The sequence below is a fragment of the Cibotium barometz genome, chromosome 17 (genome assembly GCF_041138505.1).
Source record: "Cibotium barometz isolate CiBa-2024 chromosome 17, ASM4113850v1, whole genome shotgun sequence".
Taxonomy (NCBI): Eukaryota; Viridiplantae; Streptophyta; class Polypodiopsida; order Cyatheales; family Cibotiaceae; genus Cibotium; species Cibotium barometz.
Genome location: NC_141062.1, coordinates 7,057,013 through 7,081,247, shown reverse-complemented (window position 1 = coordinate 7,081,247; position 24,235 = coordinate 7,057,013). Strand labels below are relative to the sequence as shown.

Here is a 24,235-nt window from a genome sequence, read left to right as displayed (position 1 = left end):
TCACCCTACTAATTATAGATTAGGAGTAATCCTTGTTTTTAGTCTTTTTCAACTAATCCTCTACACCCCCAGCTGGTGGAGGGACTTAATCTCCCTCCAGTCTTTAGATTATCTAATAAAATCCTCTTAGCCACACCTAGGTAGCTTCCCCACGCATCAACCTGTCAAACCAATTCTTCAAATCGCCGCTAGAAGTAGCCAGGAATCGCGATTTCACTGGCGCCTTCTTTTTGTTGGGTTTTATGCTGTGTATGCACCCAGAGGAGTGCTAGTGATCATCAGTAGGTTACTAGGGCACTTTTTACTTCAGTTAGTGGAGGTTTTTTCTCCCAGTTTTAGCTTAGTTCCACTTATAATAGTTTATAAGTGATTTGGTCCACCTAGCACACTTTATGGCCGGACCATGTGAACACACCTTTTAGGTCACTTCTTTATGTGGCTATTGTACTTCATTCGATCACTTCGATCACTACTCAATACAAGAGAAGTCGTGTTCCTCTCTCTGTCACTCACGTTTCTTGCTAAAGTACCCTCCAAACCCTAACCCTAACAGCTGAGCTCCTTCATTTGGTATCAAAGCCAGTTCGCTATCAGCTATCGCCTTCAGCTGTCCGTACAACCAGGTTCGTCAAGCTGCCCGTACTGGTTCGTCAACAGCTAGTCGTCAGCTGCACGTACAGGTCTTCGCCTGTTTTGTTCAGTACCCGTCAGCTGCACGTACAGTCGATCTGCTCCGTACAGGCGCCTGCTTTGCTCCGTACACAGTCGCCTAGTACCCCCGTACAGTACCTGCAGGCGACCTACACTCGCCGTCAGCTGCTCGCCAGCTCCGTACAGTACCTGCTGCCATCTTGTCGACTGCTGTCTCCGTACAGTACCTGCTACGTGTACCTGCAGCTCTGTACATCCGCTGTACAGTCGACCATACCTGCTCCGTACAGCAGTCCAGTACCTGCTGCGCACACCTGCAGGCTGACCTGTTGACAGCTGTTTTCGTACAGTATCTGCTGTGTGTACCTGCTCCGTACAGTCGCCGTACAGTCGATCTATTTCTGCACAGCTGTTCCGTACAGCCTTCAGTCGACCTGTACCTGCACTGTACCGTACACTTGTACTGTACAGCCAACAGCCACCTGTACCAGCAAAATCACATTTGTGGTAAGCTTTACAAGTTTTGAAATTTTGGCATTTTCTATGTGAAAGTTTTTTGCAGATTTTCTTGCAAAGAAATCTCTACAAGTTTTTTGCAAGGTTTTGGGTGCAGTAACTTTGGGCATTTTTGGGCATTTTGGCACTGTGTGAGCCATTTTTGCTGCTCTACTCAGTCAGTGGTGCATTGTGTTGCACATTCAGAGGATTGAGAGTGCAGGCATATTTGGGTAAGCTGTATTCAATGAAGTACAGTTGCTTTCAGGGTTGTTGCTATTGGATTTCCTGATACACAGGTAACATTGTGCATTAGCATAATGGCAAATCAACAGCAAAGTGATGTGTTTACGTACTTGTCTAAGGAAGACAAGTTGGATGGCATGAACTACTCCTTGTGGAGTTTTATGCTGAGAAATGTGCTCGTGGCAAAAGGTCTTTGGGATTTTGTTAGTGGTGATGAACCACGTCCAGGTCCATTGGCTCCAGAGACTCCTCCCCAAGGGGGTGCTCGTGGAAGAGGACAACAGGTACAGGCACCAGGTCAGCCATTGCCTGTTCAAAGAACAAATGCTCAGAAGACATGGGATGCCAGAGATGCACAAGCCTTGTCACTTATTGCATTGTCAGTACAGAGGTCTATTATACCTCATATTCGTTCAGCTGGCTCTTCACGGAATGCATGGGTGACTTTGGAGCAGATGTATGCTGCTCGTAATGAGGCTCGGATCTCGTTTTTGAAAAGAGAGCTGGAAAATCAGAAAATGCATGAAGGAGATGATATGTCTAGCCACTTGAACAAGCTGCAGGATTTGAGAGAGCAACTCATCAATGTGGATGAGATTATTCCTGCGACACAGCTTGTGTCCACCATCTTGAACTCTTTGCCAAGATCTTACTTGGCTTTTCATACCTCTTTGAACCTCAGCATGAGGAATGCTGTTGAACCCCTTAAGTATCAGGAACTTGTTGCTCTCTTGCTACAAGAAGAGCAAATCACGAAGAATATGAATATGAACACAAGTGCTGAACAAGCATTTACGACAGGTCAAAAAGGGAAAGGCAAATCTCAGCCAAAGAGTTCAAATCAGAATTCAGGTGATGGTGGTTCATCTCAGGATACCAAGAAAGGTGATGGACAGCCCAAGAAGAAGGGCAAATGCCATTACTGTAAGAAGCCAGGTCACTACATCACAGAGTGTAGGAAGAGGATTGCCAAAGAGAAGGCAAAGGAATCTGGGATGTCTGTAAATGATGCCTCTAAAGCTCCTCCCGAGACTGCTTCTTTTGTTGAGGACAGGGATTACTGTTTCTACACATGCAGCTATGATGCCTCTTGGTCTTCACAGGCACTCAGTGTGACAGAGCATGCATGTACTTGGTATTTTGATAGTGGTGCTTCAAAGCATATTACATCTCGCAGGGATTTGTTTTGTCATGTAGGCCCTGCCCCTGTTGGCAAAACCGTTCAGTGTGCCAATAATGCTTCATATCCAGTTCGTGGCATTGGGGAGATTCAACTCACAGCCATTGATGGCTCTATTCTTCGCCTTACAGATGCCTTATATGTACCAGGGATAAAGAAGAATTTGTTGTCCATTTCTTCTTTAGCACAGTGTGGTATGCAAGTCCACTTTGATGATGACAAATGCATGGTCAGAGACAAAGCTAATGCTTTGACCTTGATGCTTACTGGTACATTATGTCATGGACTTTATCAGTTGGATGCATTTCAGCCAGTGGATCAGTCTGCTTATAATGCATTCACTCTTACTCCAGCTATGGTTGATGCGGAGTTATGGCATGCTCGCATGGGGCATGTAAATTTTGGTAGTCTTATGCTTATGCAGCGACATAACATGTTGACAGACCTACCTCTTATGGAGAAGCCTCCAGATCACATATGTGAAGGATGTATTTTGGGAAAAATGCATCGGTTTTCCTTCCCACGTGATCAGGCTCTACGAGCAACTGCAAAGTTGCAGCTTATACACAGTGATCTTTGTGGTCCCATGCAGACGAAGTCATTAGGAGGTTGCTTCTATTTTGCTACATTTATTGATGACTTCTCTCGTATATGCTGGGTCTATCCGTTGACACAGAAATCACAGGTATATGATGCATTTTTGGCCTTTGTAGCACTTGCTGAAACAGAGTCAGGATGCAAGGTTAAGACTCTCCGTTCTGACCGAGGGGGGGAATATGTGTCACACATGTTGAATTCCTTTCTTGAGAGTAGAGGTATCAAACATCAGTATACTACTCCTTATACTCCACAGCAGAATGGGGTTGCAGAAAGGAAGAATCGGTCACTCATGGAGATGGCCAGATGTATGTTAAAGGCAAAGAAGCTACCACATATCTTTTGGGTGGAAGCTGTTATGTGTGCTTGTCATATTTTGAATCGATGTCCCACAAAGGCATTGGTTTCCATTACTCCTTTTGAGGCTTGGCATGGCCGCAAGCCTTCGGTATCACATTTTCGTACTTTTGGGTGTCTAGCATATGCACACATACCCAAAGAGTTGAGGAGGAAGTTGGATGATAAAGCCACAAAATGTATTTTTGTTCGGTATAGCCGTGAGAGCAAGGGCTACCGGTTATATGACCCACTATCCAAGAAGATATTCACTAGTCGGGATGTGATTTTTGATGAAAAATCAGAAATATCCATGGCTGGTTATAATGCAAATCAGGCTGAAAATGATGTGTTTGAAGGTCTACTACCTATGGAGTTTCATTCCACAGTTGGTGATCCAACTTATGAGGGTACAAGACAGCCGGCTAATCATGAAGATGGTGCAGAAATTCAGCAGGCTATTGAGCCAAAAGTTGAGCCAAATATGGGGCAGCAGGCTCCACAGGTCAGACACATACCATCTGCTGGTCATCAGTCTTTATGTAGATGATCTTTTGCTCATGGGATCAAATGATGACAAAATTGCAGCTTTTAAAGAGATACTGCAGCAGACATTTGACATGTCTGATTTGGGGCTCGTACACTACTATTTGGGCATACAGTTTGTGCAGGATAACAGAGGCATTGGGTTGTTGCAATCTCGGTATGTTGCTAAACTTCTGGAGAAGTTTAAATTTCAGGATTGCAAGCCTATTAGCACTCCTATGGAGCCTGGGATGAAACTGTCACTACAAGATGACAGTATTTTATTTGATGCCACTACATATGCTCAGGCTGTTGGGTGCCTTATTTACTTGTGTACTACACGGCCAGATATTCAGTATGCCGTATCTCAGTTGAGCAGATTCATGCACAGCCCGCGATTGTCACATTGGCAAGCTGTGAAGCGTGTATTTCGGTATTTGCAGGGTACCTTGTCTCTTGGATTGCTTTATCCTGAGGGGGGTGACATGCAGTTATATGCTTACAGCGATTCAGATTGGGCTGGTGATTTTGATACCAGACATTCCACTAGTGGAAATTGTTTCTTTCTTGGCTCTTCATGTATTTCTTGGCTAAGCAAGAAACAAACCACAGTGGCCACTTCGTCTTGTGAGGCAGAGTACAGAGCAGCCTACACTACTACCGTTGAGTGTGTCTGGCTACGTCGTCTCATGACTGATATGGATATTTCAGTGGAGGAGCCTACACCTATCTATACTGATAGTCAGAGTGCCAAGGCGTGGCCAAGAATCCTGTGTTTCATGCTCGCACGAAACACATTGAGATTCACTATCATTTTGTTCGGGAGAGACTCCAGGCAGGTGATATCAGTCTGATTTACTGTCCTACAGATCAGAATGTGGCAGACATCTTCACCAAGGCATTACCACATCCGAAATTCGAAGCATTCCGCACTGCTTTGAATTTGTTTCCTTTTGGTGGATGATGTACAGTGATCACATATCACTCCAGGGGGGTTTGTTGGGTTTTATGCTGTGTATGCACCCAGAGGAGTGCTAGTGATCATCAGTAGGTTACTAGGGCACTTTTTACTTCAGTTAGTGGAGGTTTTTTCTCCCAGTTTTAGCTTAGTTCCACTTATAATAGTTTATAAGTGATTTGGTCCACCTGGCACACTTTATGGCCGGACCATGTGAACACACCTTTTAGGTCACTTCTTTATGTGGCTATTGTACTTCATTCGATCACTACTCAATACAAGAGAAGTCGTGTTCCTCTCCCTGTCACTCACGTTTCTTGCTAAAGTACCCTCCAAACCCTAACCCTAACAGCTGAGCTCCTTCAATTTTCTGAGTAAAATTGCAAATTTGTCATCATGCCTTGGAATTGGAAGCATTGGAGCTAGTCCAAGAGGTTTTTGGGTGCTCTAAACACACTGGTGGCCTCAGAATCATGAAATTCATCAAGGAGAAGCTACATCAAGCTCTGGATCAAATCTGCAAGTGATTTTGGTAAAACAGAGATTAAGCATTCAATAGTTAGTCAAATCTTATGTTTTTGGGCTTGATCTTCTACTAGACTAACTGCTATAGATGCCCTTGAAAGGATTTGAGCTCATTTGAACTCTAAGGCACCAAATCTGGCCTCCCCGTACACTCTATTTTTTACACACAAAACAGGAGATTAATCTCACTAATTAGTGATTAATTAGCACTAATCACTACATTTTGGTACAATTGATGGTTCAAACTTACCATTGGGTATCTGATACAGATCTCTATCACTTTAGATTGCAATTCGCAATTGATTTGATATCCCAACCATCCAGTACAAACCAACTATCCTTGGCTTTACGCATTTTTTGGTGTATTCATGCTTGTAAACCTGTTGTAATCATCATTTAACACCAAATTGGAGTTGTAAAAGAGTAGACACTGCCCTTGAATCTTGAATTGGATCAAGAGGTAAGACCCCCTTCACATTATCACAAGCATTGCACAAGAAGTAGCTAAGTTCAACGAGGAGCAATTCCATACATGGCAAACAAAAACCATGTATTTGCTCATGAGGAAGAATCTATGGGAGCTAGTTGAGGGAAGAGATGAATGTCCAGAAGATAATGGGGAGAATGAGTGAAAGAGCAGAAATGAGAAAGCATTAGGACTCCTTACACTTAGCTTAAATGATGAAATCAATCACCACATTACAGGGATACAACAAGCTAAAGATACATGGGATGAACTTAACAAATTATTTGGCACTCAAGCAAAGAATTCAAAGATAAATCTGCTAATGCAATTCTACAAACTTGACACGAAGGAAAGTGAACCTCTAACCACATACTTGAACAAATACAAAAGCATCAAGCAACAACTTGCAGCCATTGGGAAGAAAGTAGAAGATGACGAGGTACTAGCAGTGCTTCTAAAAAGCGTGGATAAGAGAGAGTATGAGAACATTGTGACAGCCTTAAAGAATGTACTAGATTTGAAGCTACATGAGATAGAAGGAGCTCTACTAGAGCAAGAGAACAAGGTCAAAGAGAAGAAAGGATTAGACCCAACAACTGGAGAGGAGGAAGCATTCTACACCTGAGGAGGTCTCACACGAGCACGAGGACGAGAAAGAGGCAGGAGAGGAGAAAGGACCTTCACTTGCCACAACTGTGGAAAGCCAGGACACATGGCTAGAGACTGCTACAGCAAACCAAATGAAGAAGGATCAGCATTGGCAAACTTCATGGAGACTCCTAAGATAGAGGAGTCATAACATCTTTTCTGAGAGAGAAAGAGAGAGAAACCCCACAACCCAATGTAACCTGCCCCAATAGAGTAAAACCACCTCTGAGCCACCGATGATGTAGGCTATGTGGTAGATGTATGTGTGAGCACTTTAGTCAAAGTTACGGGCACTTCTAGTAGCCTTGGACACATAGTGAGAGAGTGTCAAAGGACTATGAGTTAGGGACTTGAGGCACTGGTCGCGGGCTACCAAGTAAGAGGGAATTATTGGGGGAGGTGTTGAAATATGCAATTGAATGGGTGTGTGCGGAAACAAGCTCTTAGCTAGAGACTGTAAAAGGGAGTCTGTAATTGAGTGGGTAGCAGTGAAAAGGTGAGAAGAATCTATTGAATGAGAGAATCAAGGGTAGTATGAGTGAATATAGGGGTGTGGAAAGATTCTAGGAAAAGGTGTCCCCAGATGTAGGGGAGGTGGCACAAATCAAGGAGAAATCAGTGGGATTAGATGCTTGGCACCTTGTGGATGTAAAATCTATAAATTGAGGCATTGGCCTAATAAGAACTTGCTGGTTTTTGAGTATCCATGCCTACATTAAGCTATTAGATTAATTGTACACTAATCTCACCTTAATCACCTTCTAATTACTTGCTAATCATGTTAATCCTTGCATTTGATCCACCATAGCTCATCACATTGCTATAAAATCAACATTTCCAAGACTTTCAAGGACAAGCTAGAACAGCAGTCAGTACTCAAACATTTGAAACATGTTCCTTATGGACGAGTTTTCACAGTTACCACCACAGACCACCAAGGACTTAAGTGGCTCCCGCAATGCCAAGTGCCCAGTGGAGTGATCAGCACACTAAACAGGGTCAGCTCTTTCACCAGTTTTTGGAGGAATGGTCAAATACATCCCTGGCCAACATAACCCAGTAGTAGCAGATGTTCTTAGTAGAAAGACCTGCATCCAAACCAAGGTAGTTTCAAACGTATGAAACGTACGAAACGGCACAAGTTTAGTACGTGGTATAGAACATTGCCAACCAATAAAGTACGTCAAAAACGTTACGTACTTTACAATGTTAAAATCATATATATGTGTGTGTCTGTGTGTGAGATTAGTCAAGAAAGCTCAAAGTCTATATCTAATATCCTTTGATAGACAAGGAGTAATGTGTCAACACATGTCACATTCTAGCATTTCAAAATTAGCACTCACAACATAAACAATGTCTAGACATACCCAATACACCATGATTGGAATTTGACAATTCAAGTAGATAGTAGAAACAAATGATAAATCAAATCAAATGACAATGTCACATCTGTCTAATGTCATGAGCGCAAACGCGCTATACAAAGCAATCGCCCAGCATAATAAATAGAAAAAAGGACACGAGGGAAGAAACCAAAACACAAACGTGTTTTAAGTTTGAAACGAAACGTTCGGAAGTCCAAAAAGTACTAAATAATAAAAAACGGGTTTTAAATGCAACCTTGATCCAAACCCTTCAGGAATCTACCATTCTCAACATCTCTGGAAAAGACTTGGATGGCATAGAAGATCAGTATGTCGATTCCGCAGAGTTTGGTACTCAACCCAGTTTGGCCATTATTCAGTTCATAAACAGGCATATAAGTCTAGACAAGATATCCACTTCAAGAAAGGGGATAGGGTCTATTTGCATATCATAAAACAGAGATTGAAACAAGTGGGCAAACGCCGTCCCAAGCTTTCTTTTCGTAGTTTTGGACCCTTTTCGATAGTTAAAAAGATTAGTGATGTCTCCATGAAGTTAAAGTTGCCTAACAGTTAGACAATGCATGATATTTTTCATGTTTCTTGGCTAAAACCATATGTTGGACCAGAAGTGTTTGATGTTTCAGATGAACAACAGCCAGACGTGATAGACAAAGCAAAAGTCATTGAGCTTGAGCAAATCATCCTTCATCATTGGAAGCATGTTTCCGGTCAAAGAATACGTCAGTTCTACACAAAGTTCCGAGATCGAGGTACCCACGAAACCATTTGGCTAGACGAGGAGTTCTTTCAAGAGTACCCCCAGTTGTTGGCGGACTACTTGAAGCCAAGAATGTAACTACTCCCTAGTTTCACGGGATTCATATTGTAAATTCTCTATTATCCATGGAGATGGGTGTTGGACACTACATGTAGCCATGGAATGTTTATGGTTAAGCTTCCCATGTATGTGTATGCTAGCTGTATCTACAAGATCCCAACTGCATAGAAGCATGTTAAGCATTTAATGGATCTTGGAGAACCAAATGCAATACATAATGCCATGGATATTTAATGGATCTTGGAGAGCCAAATACCATAGCCCTTGTAAATATCAAGTACATATGAATAGAGGGGATTTCTTCCAAAATATGTGTTTAAATGCATACATTTGTGTGCATGGCTTATTTTTATTTGCGTGTATTGTTTTGTTTGCCAAGACAATGCTTGGATTTTATTGCATGAGAAGCTCATGGATCTGGGGACACCTGGATTGCATCCATGGGTTAGTATGTTGCACAACCTGTCTTCAATTAACTTGTATTGATGGATTTGTACAGAAATAATTGACAATTTGAAGGCAGCACACTCTTATGCAGGTTTTCTATCTCCATGCATGCATGACAGTCTAGCTAAGTATGGTTGATAAACTTCTTCTCCATGATGAGAAACCTCCATGCATGTGACATGCATGGTCAGAAACCCTCATGCATGTGACATGCATAGTTAGAAACCCCCATACATGCGACATGCATGGCTAAAAATCCTCATGCATGCGACATGCATGGCCAGAAACCCCCATGCATGCAACATGCAAGTGTTTTCAGCTACATGCATGCATCATGCAATGCTTTATCTTTTCATGCATCTAAAAGTGTGCCATGCAAGCTTACTTTTCTTAAAAGTAAAGCATGCAAGCTCACTTTTCTCCAAAAGAGTCATGCAAGCTAGTTAACTCAAAAGAAAAGAATGTAAACTTTTTCTCCTCCTTTAGCTACACGAGTTGCTACTTTGCTAATAGCCATCCTTTGTGATCAAAAGACTTGCGACTTGCACAAATCTCTAGTCTCTACCACATCTTTTTATGAGCAATATCATCCACTCCTTCTCTTCATCTAGGCGCCTCCTTCTAGGCTGAATAGAACTCTATAAATTCAGATTTCCAACCTCAGACACTTCTTGGCCTTTGTTTATTGCTCTATCTAATGCACTTACTATAGGGTATTTTTCCAGCCATACCGTAGTGTTTTTACCTCTCCAAAACACTTAGAAGCTGGCTGAATTCTGATTTCCAGAATTGAAAGTCTCCATTCAAGCTAGAAGAAGAAGAAGAAGAATATTTCTAAATATTGACGCTGTGAGAGAATTATCTTGGCTCCGGTTGCTACAAGTTCTATGCGGGAGAACCCTTGGCAAGTGCTAGGCATTCTCCTAAGGCTGATTTTCAGCCACTAGATGGTTGATCTCATTGAAGTTAAGCTACATTTGCAGAAATCGGGATTGCTGGGCAATCTTGGTGAAGGGTGCTGGGCACCATATTGCTAGCTTGTAGCTGGGCTACTTGTGGGCAAGTATAGTTTTTGTAAGTTGTTTTCATGTTCAATCATTTTGGAAGAAACGGTGGTGTATGGCTGGGCCAAGCCACCCATTTTATATACTTGTAAAATTCTTACTCCCTTAAGGCAATACATATCCTTCAAGGGGAGGGGGACCAGCCCATCTTCTGGTCCATAGTGCAGAATCATTTCTTTTCAATACTTCCACATTGTATAATCAATCATTATGGCTATGTATGTGGGATATGGCAGTGATCAAGGATGATAATCTTGTGATTTCAGTAATAAATTCTGTATAACCACGCACCCGTTTGTGACAGTAAACCTGCCGCCAAGTTAAGCAAGAGGGAATGTCACATGCACACTGCACTGTAATGTATGGTGACAAGATGGCTCATCATCATCAATGCAACATTGTACACTATTAGCACCCTTTAGGATGATATTTGTCGTACGCCGTGACCCCATTGTAATCCTCAATCTAGGATATGTCAGGCAAGAGCTACGTAGGTCATTCCTCAGCCATAGTAAGTCAGTCAGTCAGTCAAGTCCCTTAACCCCTTAACCCACTTGGAGAGAATCATGTCAGAATGCACAGCGAAAATGAAGACAATTGCTGTAGACAGTAAAACGAAGATGAAAGAGAGAGAGAGAAGTTGTGTAACTCTGCTATATACACTCAAGAAAATCCCAGATCTACAACTGGAGAGTGTGGGGAGCAAGGGACCATTTTATATGGCCCCAGGCTGCTGGTCGGCCAGTCTAAAACAGGCCGACAGCAACAAAAGCTCACGACCAGCACCTCGGATGCTCACGACCAGCAAAAGCCCCGATAGGCCAGGTGCTTGCAATTGGCCAGATTTGCTGAAGACCAGTCGGGTAGCAACTCTCAGTCAGCCAGTAAAAGAAGACAGCCGACAACTCTCCACGCCTCAGAAAAAATGGGAAAAATACATGGAAGTGAGGAAAAATGGGGAAACACCAAAAACGGGTGGGCACACCCACAACAGAGGCCCTGATGTAATATACAGATAGGAGATGACTGCTAACACCCCCCTCAGCTCCTGGATGTGGAACCAACCCCACTGAGCTGGAGTGCCGCCGGAGCATAGCCTGAGGTAGAGACTTCGTGAAAGGTCCGCCGCATTGTCCTCCGTCGAACCATAACGAAGCAAGATGTCACCAACCAAGATCTTCTCACTTTCTAGAGTCATGAGATACTAGGATCAGAGATGCCTCGGAATATACTTGCTAGAGCTTCGTAGACATAGAGAGGGTCTCTTGAGAGGGAGGGGATCGGAGAGGGAGAGACACCTACAGAGGCAGATTACAGACTTCTTTCGACCAGAGATTGAGCAGTCAGGCCAGCAGGCATTGCAGCTAGCCCCAGAGTATAGCCGCACCAGAGGTACACTGATTGATCAGGCTATAGAGCTGGGGCGGTCCAGGCGCCCCAAGATGAGAGGCCCATCTCGACACCGGCGGAGACTACAACAGAGGATCAGGACCATACTAGCACGGCATGGGAGACGTCCAGTCAGAGTACTCACCATGGAGGACATTGAGGATATCCGCCATCGACCGATGAGAGACATCTTTGGATAGTGATGTGTATGATGCTTACCTTTGTTGCTGGTGTTTTCCTCCTAGATGTTATCCATTAGGAGCTCCTAGTACCGTACTTTTCCTCATAGTTGTTTCAGTTTCAGTTAGTTGTTTAGTTGTTTTTAGCTTTTCTTACACAGACATTGTATCAGATCCACGAATTGTTGTAACCTTTTTGGTCTCATAGGTCATTTTGGCCTTCTGAAGACGTTAATATATCATTTCATTTCATTTCATTTCTATGTGCTTGGTCCGGGCATGGAAGACCGGGTTCCGAGCAATAGCGATACAGCTCTGGATTTCGCACTGGATGACCTTGGGCTCCTTCTGTGGAAACCCAATCTTGCCAAGCAACCTCCACAGCCACACAACCTCGCTAGCAGCACCACAGGCAACCCAGTACTCTGCCTCTATAGACAACAAGGCAACAGTCAGCTGCCTCTTGCTGCTCCATGAAACAGCTCCTGAGCCGAGGGTAAAACTGTAGCCTGATGTAGATCTCCTCGTGTTTGGATCTCCTCCCCAATCTGAGTCACTCGAGCCTTGGAGTCGGACTCGATCCTTCGTTTCACCTCCAGTGTCGTAGAAGAGTCCAAGATCCTTCGTACCCTGCAGATACCGCAAGATCCGCAATCCTGCGTCCCAATGAGACTTCAAAGGCGTCTGCATGAACGAGCTCAACAGCCCCACAGGAAAGCTCAAGTCCAATCTGGTGTTCAGCAATCAGATCAATGAACCAACCAGCTTCCAATACAGAGAGGCATCAATTGGCTCACAAGAATCATTCACTGTAAGCTTCGTGTTCAGGTCCATCGGTGACGTGATAGGCTTGCAGTTCTCCATCCCAAAGGCCTCAAGCAACTCATGCACATACCACTACTGAGAGACAAAGAACCCCCTCTGGGTCTGCCAGATCTCCAATCCCAAGAAGAAGTGGAGTAAGCCTAAGTCGGTCATCTCAAACTCCTTTGACAAGGCAGCCTTCGTCACTGCAATGTGCTCCACATGACCGCCAATGAGAATGAGGTCATCCACATAAAGGATGATCAACGTGACCACGCCGCATTCCCGAAAGAGATACAAGTTGGAATCTGCAACTGATCTCTGAAATCCAGTCCGTAGAAAGAAGGAATCAATTTGCTGATTCCAAGCCCTGGGAGGCTGCTTAAGACCATACAAGGCCTTCCGCACATAGTCACAAGGGAACGGGAACGTTTTGGGGAACGGATGACTGTTTGGAACGGGAACGAAAAGCTTGAATAAAAGGGAACGGAATCGGGAACGCCACATCATTGCATAAATGTGTTTATAAATTTACTTTATATATCTGTAAATGCTTTGGAAAGAGGCATAGTAAAGAAAGAACCTCAAACCATCTCAGTAGTGGCCATGATAATGCATAGATGTGTTCTACATGATACATAGTTCACTTATATTTCTTACATGGTCTGCGGTGCCATTTTGGAACGGGAACGGGAACGGCTATCTCTATGGAACGCGTTCCCCCGTTCCAAGAGCTTGGAACGACGTTCCCTTGTGACTATGCTTCCGCAACCTGTAAACCATCCCCTTTGATCCTGGAACCAAGCCTGGAGGTTGCTCAACATACACCTCCTCTTGCAAGTCACCATTAAGGAGCGCGGATTTCACATCCATCTAATATGCGGGCCACCGCTTAGAAGAAGCAAGGGCAAGAACAGTCTGAATCGTGGTCATCCTCACTGTCGGTGCAAAGGTATCCTCATAGTCAACGCCAAGCCGCTGAGCATAACCCTTAACCCACAAGTCTGGCTTTGTGTTTGTCCACCGACCCATCTGACGTATACTTGGTCTTAAAGACCCACTTGACACCAATGACAAACCGATTTGACGTCCTCAGAACCAACTCCCAAGTTTTATTCTTCTCTATGGCATCCAGTTCCACCTGGATGGCAAGTATCCTGTGCAAGGGCTTCCTTTACAGAAGCGGGCTCTTTGTCCCGCATGATACGAGACATCAAAGCATAGTTTACCTGTAAGAGCTCCGCTGAATGACTTTTGTCACGAACTCTATGCGATCTTCGACGTCCGTCCTCTGTAGTCCACTCGGAGGGAAGCTCCGTAACACCCGACTCCCGAAGGGTGTCTAACAATCACCTGGGTACTCGAACAGAACGCGGAGCCTCCTGCTGCTACGAGGGCTCATCTCCAACCGCGGGCTCAACCTCCTCAACTAAGTGAGGCTGTCCAGCTGGAACAATCGACTTGGAATCATCATCAGACTCATCTGGGTCTCCAAGAAGTGGCGACTCATCAACAGTGGAAGCTGGAGTATGCTCATCAAAAACCACATCTCTGCTGACAACAACCTCGTTCCGCTCCGGGTCATACAACCTGTATCCTTTGGAAAAAGAGTTATATCCCACAAAAACAAGCTTCTTGGACTTTGAGTCAAGCTTCCCCCTCTGCTTCTTTCGAATGTGAACATACGCATCACTCCCAAACACATGGAAATGAGAGACATCTGGTTTCCTGCCAAAATAAGCCTCAAAGGGAGTCATGTTCGATACTAAAGTCGTCGGAGATTGGTTGAGGATATGGACAGCCGTAGCCACAGCCTCTCCCCAAAGTGGATGAGGAAGATCACGATGCTCCAACATAGTCCTCGCCATCTCCACCACAGTTCGGTTCTTACGCTCAACTACTCCATTCTCAGAAGGCGAACCTGTGTTGGCCAGCTCTTGCTTGATGCCATTTTCCGCACAAAACCGCACAAACGCATTGGAAGAAAACTCTCCTCCTTTGTCAACCCGAAGAGTCTTTATCTACAAGCCAGACTCTTCCTCCACCATCACATGCCACTCCTTGAACCAAGCAAAAGCTTGGTCCTTCTGGGAAAGGAAATAAACCCAAATGAATCTACTACAATCATCAACAAGCAGCATAAAATACAAAGAACCTCCCAATGATGGGGTCTGCATAGGTCCACACAAGTCAGTGTGTACAAACTCCAAAGCTTTCGAAGCCCGCCTGGAAGCCTGCCTCGGAAAAGATTCCCTCTGCTGCTTCCCACGAATGCAAGAACTACAACGTCCCTACCTGCTGCCAACATCTGGCAAGCCAACCGCCATCTGGTCCCGAAAAGCTCGCCGCAGCGCATCCACATTCAAGTGGCCAAACCGAAAGTGCCACAAGTCACCAATCTGAGTGCCTGTAAGAGAGAAGAGTGCTAAGAGTTTGTAGATACCATTCTCCACTCCGCCTTCCCAAACAACTGGCCTGTTTCTCTGTCCCTTAAGAGTAACAAAATGCTCCTCAAACTCCACCCGGAAGCCAGTCTTGCAAGCCTCATGCACTAGCAACAGATGAAAACCAAGTGCGGGGACGTAAAGAACACGAAAGGAATGCTTCCCCCCTCTACCATCGGGAATGATCTTGTAACATGCGTTGCGGAAGCGTGTTCATGATTAACGCTAAGCAAAGAAGATAACGTTAATCCTATGTTTAGCAAAGACACAAAAGAGAAGGAGAGATAGACCTAATCTACTGTATATTGCCAAAACATGCTATATATACAATGATCTTGCTGATTCACAGCTTCATGATGCATACCAACCCTCTACTTGCAATCGAACAAGAGAAGCTCCTGCTCATCCACCACTGTGTCCTTGCTGCCTTGCAGACTCTGACAAATGGATCCTCTTGATCTTTGAATGATGATTCTAATGAATGCCTAATGATCCTATTTATAGGAAAAAGGAATGAATTCGTAATCAAGTCGGTTTTGTCTATTTTTCCCACAAAACATTGTCCAAACAGTCATATTTTGTGTCCAAACTATGCCCAAAAGAGTCCCAACCATTGGGCTATGTCTTAGGCACTTCCGGGAGCTTGTAGGGCTGCAAAATTTGCTCTAAATCTGCCGATATATTTGCTAATGAGAATATACATGTCTATGAGCATTGAGATGAACGGATGCACATGACAGATCTCCATCTTGCCCTCACTATGAATTGGTATGGTGAAATTGTCACCAATGAAAATGGGACCTGACTGCCATTTAAGATCCTGTAAAAACTCACGGGAAGGAGTCATGTGCCTAGAAGCACCACTATCAAGAATCCACTCCCGAGTATCCCCGGCGGTGAAGATGAATTCTACCCCAAGAAGGCGGTAACTCCAACTTCTTAATAATACGAAAGGTCCATAATATCTTGGACGAAGCTTTGGAAAGACTTATTTCACTATCTTGTATCCATGAGGAGCAATATATAATAATACCAAGTCTCCTTCTTGAAATTCAATGTGACGACGATGCTTATTAGCTGTGCGCTGTTATTGCTCTTGGACGCTAACCATCTTATCCTTAATCTGTAATAGAATATCTTGCATTTCTTGAATGAGTTGGTCTGCTAAAGCCACTTTATGTTGAAGAACAAAGTTAGCAAGAACAAGGGGAGTATGGCCATAAGCTACTTGAAAAGGTGTCATTCCAATAGCTGAATGATAAGAATTATTATAAGCAAATTCCACCAAAGGCAAATAGTCTTCCCATGAAGCTAATCGAGATTGAACATAATGACGCAGCATTTCTTCCAAAATCTGATTAACTCGTTTTGTTTGTCCATCTGTCTGTGGATGATAAGATTGCATTGAAACAGGGCCTTTCTTAAATAGAGGCCGAAGGGGTACAACTGAAGAGGCACATCCCTCGGAAGGGGTGTGGCTCTTGAATCAATGGTTATGTCCTTTGGACTTAGGGGTGTGTCTATTAATGAATAGACATGTCCTTTGATAGTGACCCATGTGTAAGGGTGTGACCCTTCACAGGTGTCTTTATAGTTAATGAGAGATTAAGGAGTAATTAGGGAAAGATTAAGAGAGTTAGTCACAATCGTGACACATGTAGAAGTAGGGATCCAGTCGGTCAACCCTACAGCCAACCGACCAGCCCTTAGCACCCATATAAATAGCATCATTCATCTCATATTCAGCCATCAAGCATCAAGCATTTGAGCCTTCAGTACAAGGTGCATCAACAATTGACCATTCAGCCCATAGATCACTTCAGCCTTCAGCGTTTTCAGCCAGCGTTTCATCCTACAGCATCTAGGAGCATCAACGCATGAGCATTCAGCTTCCATCAACAAAACGCAACAGTTCATAGCATTCAGCCCATCAGAAGACCTTGCATTTTCTACTTGCAACCAGTTTTCAGCATCCATATCATCATTGCTTTGCTACAGAACTTTGGTGAAGGTAACCCGCATGCATTCATTCATACATAGCCTAGAACAGTCCCAAATATTCCATATCTCAGCCTCAGATTTGCAGCCTTCCCTCATTCCATTGGGAAGAGTGCATAGGCTCGAGATCGGTCATTATTGGTGCTTCTACAGCCGTGTAGAGTTCAGCCCGACTCTTGGTCCTCCGAAAGCCAGAGGGGATGGCAGTCCTATGAGCCAGGTAGGTTCTCGAGCAACGGTCCCAAGGGAGGATTATCCTCCAAGGGGTGATGTGAGAGTGCTAGACTCATTTCTCAGGAATGAAGACCAAGACAGTGTTCAGAGTCGGGGCAAGAATGGATTGGGGACTGGATGGAACAGATGCATACATATTATTCAAACTTAGAGTGGTTTTTGGAAACCGGGCCGGGTTTTCAGTGAAAAGGGTTGCCATAGATGGATGGATGACAGAGGGACTTCGGGAAAAGAATGGGATAATGACAGTCATCCAAGAATAGGTTGGAATCCCGTCATCAAGTTTAGCAAAGAGGGATGTCATGTGCATGTTTGCCCATGGGCATATCCTGATGCTAGTCCAGAAGGGGCAACCAAAAAAAGATGATAAGAACCAGAAATTGGAGCATAAAGTGTTGTTTTGGCTAGTGTGGACTTGGAGAAGGACTTGGATCCTGTCGGCTGCAAGGAGGGTACTGTCGGCTGCAAGAAGGACTGTCAGCTGAACCAGATGAGAGGCGGCTGCAGGCGCATCAAGGGATATGATATTTTGTCCAGTAGGCTGGCCGACTGCTAGTCGGCCAATTCTCCTTTGGTCCAAGAGGCCTATAAATAGGCAGGATGCTCATTGTTGAAAGTCATTCCACTAGGGAATGGGTCCAAATTCTAGGACTGTTTTGGTGATTTACACCTTTTCATGAAGGCAATCTATGGATATAGATGTAGATACCTTTTTGTACCATATGAAATATACTGAATTTCCAACATCTCTCTCTCTCTCTACTCTCCCTTCTGTCTGCATTTTTGCATCAGCATGTTCTCAATGGTGTTTAGGGCTGAAAGAAGACTCCCAGAGCTTCCATGTGTGACATCGTGTCCGAAAACCACCCTTGATCTAGAGGCTAAGGTTCCACTCCCACAGGTCCGTGCCAGTCCGTCCTGGCACCCCATACCACCAGTGTTACATGCACCCTGTGCTAGAGTGCTATGTGACACACCGGCTCTACATCAATGCAACATTCAAATTTCATGCTGTAGGAATACCTTTTTAGGAATATTTTGTCGTATGTCAAGGCTTCATTGTGAGCCCCAGTCCAAGTCCAAGAGGACATGTTAAGCACGAGCTACGTAGGTCAATCTCCACAGCCATACAGAGTCTGCATGTGTCAATCCTCTTACCCACTTGGAGAATACATCAGATAGATTCATGTAGAGATCAACCTCAGCATTAGTTATTGCATTAGCAGGCATTTTAGGGCATATGCACATTGGCCAGCCCATAAGGCACCCCATCATGGGGGTTACCTTGCATATGGGTCTTTACACCCTATGCCACCTCACATCATCAAGTCGACGGCCAGCAAATCCAATTCAACAAGTCGGCGGCCAGCAGAAATGCACAATGGAAAGTTTTGACATCCAGTCGGCAACCACATGGTCATTCTAGACATCCAATCGGCCAGCATATGGGACACATATGGGATTAAGCGCAGCATTTAATGCTAATAAAAGCATTTTTCCCTTGTCCAAAGCAGGCCGACAGCTTTGTAGCAAACAGACTAGCACCATAAAAACATATAAAAGCAAACGACAATCAACCTATTGCATGCTACAACTAGTGCCTCCCTACAAAACCCCTCAACCAGACTACCCATGATCCACCATGTCCATGGCAGCAATAAGCCTCTTGGTCCAAGTCCAAGCCACACTAAATCCATAGTAACCCAAAACTCACTTATATATGCTATAAATAACAGTCCAACCATAAATAGCTAATAACCTTGGATTTATTAAATCTGAACCTTAGGTACCTAAGTCCGCCTGCTTTCCCTAATCCTAGGGCTCCCTGGATTAGTCCGTAATCCCAAGAATTAGTGCTAGGTACGTAACATTCCTCCCCACTTAGCACATTTCCACTCTTGGAAATAAATGAAGACGAATCTAGATACTTGCATCAATTGTCTCCGAAATCAAGTTTATACATGTCTATCACATCCACGTAGCCATGTATCAAGGAACCAACTCAACTGAAGCTGCTATTCCCCTAGCATATGACCGTGGGAACAAGACACAAAAAAACAAAACATTCTCAGGTCCTTGAAGAATATAACCCATCCTTCAATCCTCCAACTCCTAATGGAATTGGAAACCTAAAATCGTTGAGACAAACATCTACAAGCTACAACATAATACCCATCCTCAAACGTTTGCTAGCTCCGACATAATACCCATCCTTTTCAAGATCTGATAAGTCCTCGTACCTAGGGGATATTATACCTCCCTCCAAGAGCCTCCTAAAACTATCAAACACTTCAGATTGTGTCTCCTTCAAGCTTTCAAAGTCTAAAGGAATCAGGGTTTTAACCCAACTTCTACCAAACATCTTCTAGCTATGCAGTATTATAGGCAAACTCAACCATAGGAATGTAATAAAATGGTCTTCTAGAGCCGTATGCATAAAGCATAATCTCCAAAACCTGATTCCACCCTCTCCCTTTGCCCATCAGACTCATGATGACCTGTTGTAGGAGCATCACGCGACAATCATAAGAGGTCTCTCACTTAACCTTAGCACAATCCAATACATCATCCCGGAACAACCGGTTCCGAATATGATACTGAGTACTTCCACCCTATCAAGTGAAATGATCCCAACCTCTCAAAGAATCATGTAAGTCAACATATAAGTCAACAATAAACTGGACCCTCCCAATCCTAGCAACCCCATCCAAATTACCCTTCCGATTTTCTTGTCAAGTCTTGCATGTCTTGCGAAACTATGTCTACCGTTGGGTAACTATCCCCCATAAGGATAGGACATAGCAAGGTTAGAAAATATAGATACACCGAGAAACTCTACATGCTGCAAATTCTAGCATCCCATACCACTAGAATACACACCATATAAAGGTTTCCTTGAGACTTTTAAAGCTGAATCAAGGTGATCAATCCTTTCCCAACTAGGTCGTGGTGCACTACACCATCATATCATGGTCCAACCTACACATAAACCTCTGGAAGAAACGATGAAATAAATCACACATGTCCACACATCCGACGACTCTCATCCAAGGGAATCATGGATTGAATCAGACATTAATCAAGATCTAGCCATACACATAAATAGAGGGCTCTAGCAGTCCAAAGGTGAGGCTTGTTTTGGGCTTGAGGATGATTTTAGAGGAACTATGGTGTGTTCATCTAATACATATAAGATGTGGTTTGCAAGTTAAGCTACTTGGGGGATCACACACATACAGCCAACCCTCTATACCTCCCATCTCATTCACTCTTCATTTGGCTCAAGAGAAGCATGATGCACATGGCATAAGACTTGATGGGATCCTCGGCACATCAAATGTTATTGCATCTTTGAAACCCTTTGTCCACAATAATCAGCAAGAGTACACTTTTTTAACAATAATGACCTCTCAAGGAATAACAAAACAATGGGCATATTGAGATCCATAGAATGACCCCTAAAACTACACTGGCTTCAAAAGATGGGCCACTCCAGATGCAATTCGAGTTCAGTGAAGCCTTGTGGTTAGCAAGCAAAGAGTTTTTCATGCTCTATCGTGTAGAAAACGCAATGTAATTCACTTCAAAGGTTTCAAGATTGAGAAACTGTGAGAGGCCTGAGCTCCTACATGAATTTTAATTACAATCTGTAATAAAGGTAACAACAAGCTCTCAGCGGGACTTGCTTTCGACATCCTCATTCAAAATCCTGCCATCTGTTGGAATCATGTGGGGTACACCGTCCACAACCTGACCCCATGGAAGACTTCGAATATCAAAACAGATTTAAATCATGAATTGGGCGGGAAAAAACGTGTTTCTGTATGGCCAAATACCTTGTATGCTACGCTGAGAGAGTCGTTGATAAGCTCGCCAGATTTGCTGCAAAATCTGCAGAGACGAGAATGGCTGAATTAGGGTAGAATGCAAAAAATGTGGAACAAGAAGAAGACATGATAGCAGGCACGTACGGTGAAAGGAATACCTGAGGGGTTGCTTGGAGAGTGGGCAGGCCAAAAGCTCCAAGAGCCTCTCGTTGACGCTGACCACACGCTTTACCGTGGTTCTCCCACTGCCACTCCACGGCCAAAAGCCCATGTTTGAAATCGCATCTCTGATCTTACTCTATGTGTGTAATACGACGCCCCTCCATCACGAATGGCTTTGGTGTTCACACATGCCGTGAATCCTCGAGAAGCAGGTGTTCACATTTATGCCATGAATCCTCGGGGATAGTGGGGAGACTCCCGGCAAAGGGTTCACACTTATGCCATGAATCCTCGAGGATAGTCGGGAGACTCACCAAACTCTTTACCGTGGTTCTCCCACTACCACTCCACGACCACAAGCCCATGTTTGAAATTGTAACTTTAGTTCTCTGATCTTACTCTATGTGCGCAATACGATGCACCTCCATCACGAATGGCGTAGGGGAGACTCACCGCATAAGCAGGGGTTCGCACTTATGCTGTGGATCCTGGGAGACTGACCAGATTCTTTACCATGGTTCTCCCACTGCTACTCCACGGCCAAAAGCCCATGTTTGAAATTGCAACTTTAGATCTCTGATCTTACTCTCTATGTGTGCAATACGACACCATCACAAATGGCTTAGGGGTTCACACATGTCGTGAATCCTCGGGGAGAGAGGGCATAAGCAGGGGTTTACACTTATGACGTGAATCCTCGAGGATAGTGGGGAGACTCCTGGCAAAGGGTTAACACTTATTCCATGAATCCTCAGGGACAGAGGAGAGACTCACCATCCCCATGAACATAGGCAAAGGGTTCACGCTTATGTCGTGAATCCTCAAGGATAATGGGGAGACTCACCATCCACGAGCATAGGTATAGGAGAAATCTTCCTTATTAGGTAGCCCGCCCATACAACGAACATGGAGTTGGATGGCACATGGCCCCCAAGGCGGGTGAGTTGTGTAACAATCCTTTACCCATATCATCGACTTATCTAGTTAATTGTTCTCATTTGAAGATAATTTTATCTTGCTTTGTGTTGCATTTTGCAAACTAGTTTATTGGGATGAAATTGAGAAAGTTCCACTGTTTAACCCTTTCTACCATACAAGGGCAAGGTCCCATAAAAGAGGCCATTTGTAACTTCCAAAGCCAGCACAGGAATATGGTTTCTCTAGGAGATACGTAGGTAGTAGCTAGGATTCTCATGTTCAACCCTTCAGGGTAGTTTGTGGTTGTTTAGAGGGCTCTAAACAGCTAACCTTCCAAATCGAAACATCTTTTCAATAGTAACCCAATGTTTTTACGGGTTTCAACTTTCGATATTTGACCCAAATTGTGTGAATTTTCTAGAGCATATTTGATGTATACTTTATTGACTCATCTAGAGCAGCAATCATAGTATGAATTTTGCTTACTTGGACCATGGTTAAATGGGCTTATGAGAGCATGCCCTAAAGACCCCTTCATCTCTTTACATGGTTGCACCAAAAGAGAGCCACATGTACAAATGCATGTCTTGGATTGAGATGTTTGTTAACATGATCTTCATGCATGCACAAATGTCATTTCTCATAATTGAGCATCAGTAGCTATGAGAGGCAACTACACTATTATGGTGGCAACTACACTGTTGTGGTGGAAAATCTTTAGACAAGGGCTAAGGTAGTCAGTTTTGGGCCTATGTGCACTCCCTCACTTGCTCATCCATATATCCCTTCTTGATCTAAAGTGATGACACACTACTACAACTTATTTCTAAGAGAGCCAACTCTTCAAATGGACAAGGTAGGTGGGATGGAGATCCATGACAATATTAGAAGATTGTGGTGGCTTCACATTAGAATTTGCTTCATGATGAAATGGTGGCTTACTTACAAGATGTAGCTGTAAATCTTTTATAAAATCCATAAACAATACCTTTGAAAAGTCCCAAACTCCACGGGGAACAACAACAAAGAGGGAAAGGAAGAGATTAGTTCTCAATGTAAGCTTAAACATGCAAAATATGACAAAATTTCACATAGCAAGGGTAGTTCATGGCAAATGACTAACTCCATAACTTAAATTATCATAATTTGAGGTAGTTATAATATGTAACTTAATAAGCTAGAATAATGAAAAAGAAAATAGAGTTAAATACTTCATGCACTTGGCTTGATATTGTTCAAAGGATCGTCAAATCATATTTAAATGAAGCTTTAGAAGATGGGAAAATTTGAGCTTGTTTATAAGTAACTCATGGTCAAAGCATAAATACAAGAGAGATATAAAGCAAAAAGATAAATTTTTAACAAATTTTGGATTATTCTTATGTAGAAGCATTACTACCCTATATTATATATAAATAACCAAGAGTGATAAACATACCCTAAAAGGCAAGTTGACTTTTATATTGGCACAATTAAAAAAAAACAACCCATGTGGGGTTGTAGACCAAGGCTATTCCACACAAAAAAAAAGTACCAACATGACTATAATTGTGATGCAAAACTCGAAAAGAAACGGTTGTTTTACAAAATTCCCTTAGATGTCGAGATATGGTATAAACATGCAAAACAAAACGATCCAAAAAAATGAAAATTATTCTCTTTTCATAATAGTTATTTTCTAATTTTTGTTATGTCATGTGATATACATATGTATGTGGTGACATGTCTAGCTTACTAGATATTTGATACTCTTTCCTTGCCATGTTCATGAGAGAGAGATGGATGGCACCTTATCGTGACTTATTATGAGTTTATGACGAGGATTGGCATGGAATTATTTCAATATGGTTGTTTTTCTTTTTGAAATTTATGAAAAATAAAGAGATTACTTACATTTATAGCATGTACATGTTCTTTGTAATGATTATGGTATA

At 43.4% G+C, this 24,235-nt stretch overlaps 1 protein-coding gene across 3 annotated transcripts; it reads right to left on the bottom strand.

Moving 5' to 3' along the window:
* Positions 1–7,414: 7,414 nt before the first annotated feature.
* Positions 7,415–21,980, bottom strand: LOC147629624 (Trm112p-like protein). 3 transcript variants are annotated; one of them, XM_086811938.1, is made up of 4 exons: positions 21,949–21,980; positions 21,380–21,505; positions 21,231–21,285; positions 7,415–7,715 (listed from the first exon to the last, which is right to left on the bottom strand). In XM_086811938.1, the coding sequence occupies exons 2-4, from the start codon at positions 21,490–21,492 to the stop codon at positions 7,617–7,619; spliced, it is 267 nt and encodes an 88-aa protein (XP_086668064.1). In that variant the 5' UTR covers positions 21,493–21,505; positions 21,949–21,980; the 3' UTR covers positions 7,415–7,616. The 3 variants fall into 3 exon arrangements, with proteins under 3 accessions (XP_086668064.1, XP_086668066.1, XP_086668065.1); XM_086811940.1 differs by lacking the exon at positions 7,415–7,715 and adding an exon at positions 20,766–21,160; XM_086811939.1 differs by lacking the exon at positions 7,415–7,715 and adding an exon at positions 20,766–21,144.
* Between the last annotated feature and the right edge of the window lie 2,255 nt (positions 21,981–24,235).

Excerpts from the sequence above, each read along its gene's own strand:
- LOC147629624 (XM_086811938.1), bottom strand. The coding sequence starts at position 21,492 with ATGGGCTTTTGGCCGTGGAGTGGCAGTGGGAGAACCACGGTAAAGCGT. Across the intron at positions 21,286-21,379 it reads CTCTCCAAGCAACCCCTCAG|ATTTTGCAGCAAATCTGGCG; the intron begins GTATTCCTTTCA and ends TCGTCTCTGCAG. Across the intron at positions 7,716-21,230 it reads CTCTCAGCGTAGCATACAAG|GTCTTTCTACTAAGAACATC; the intron begins GTATTTGGCCAT and ends GTTTGGATGCAG.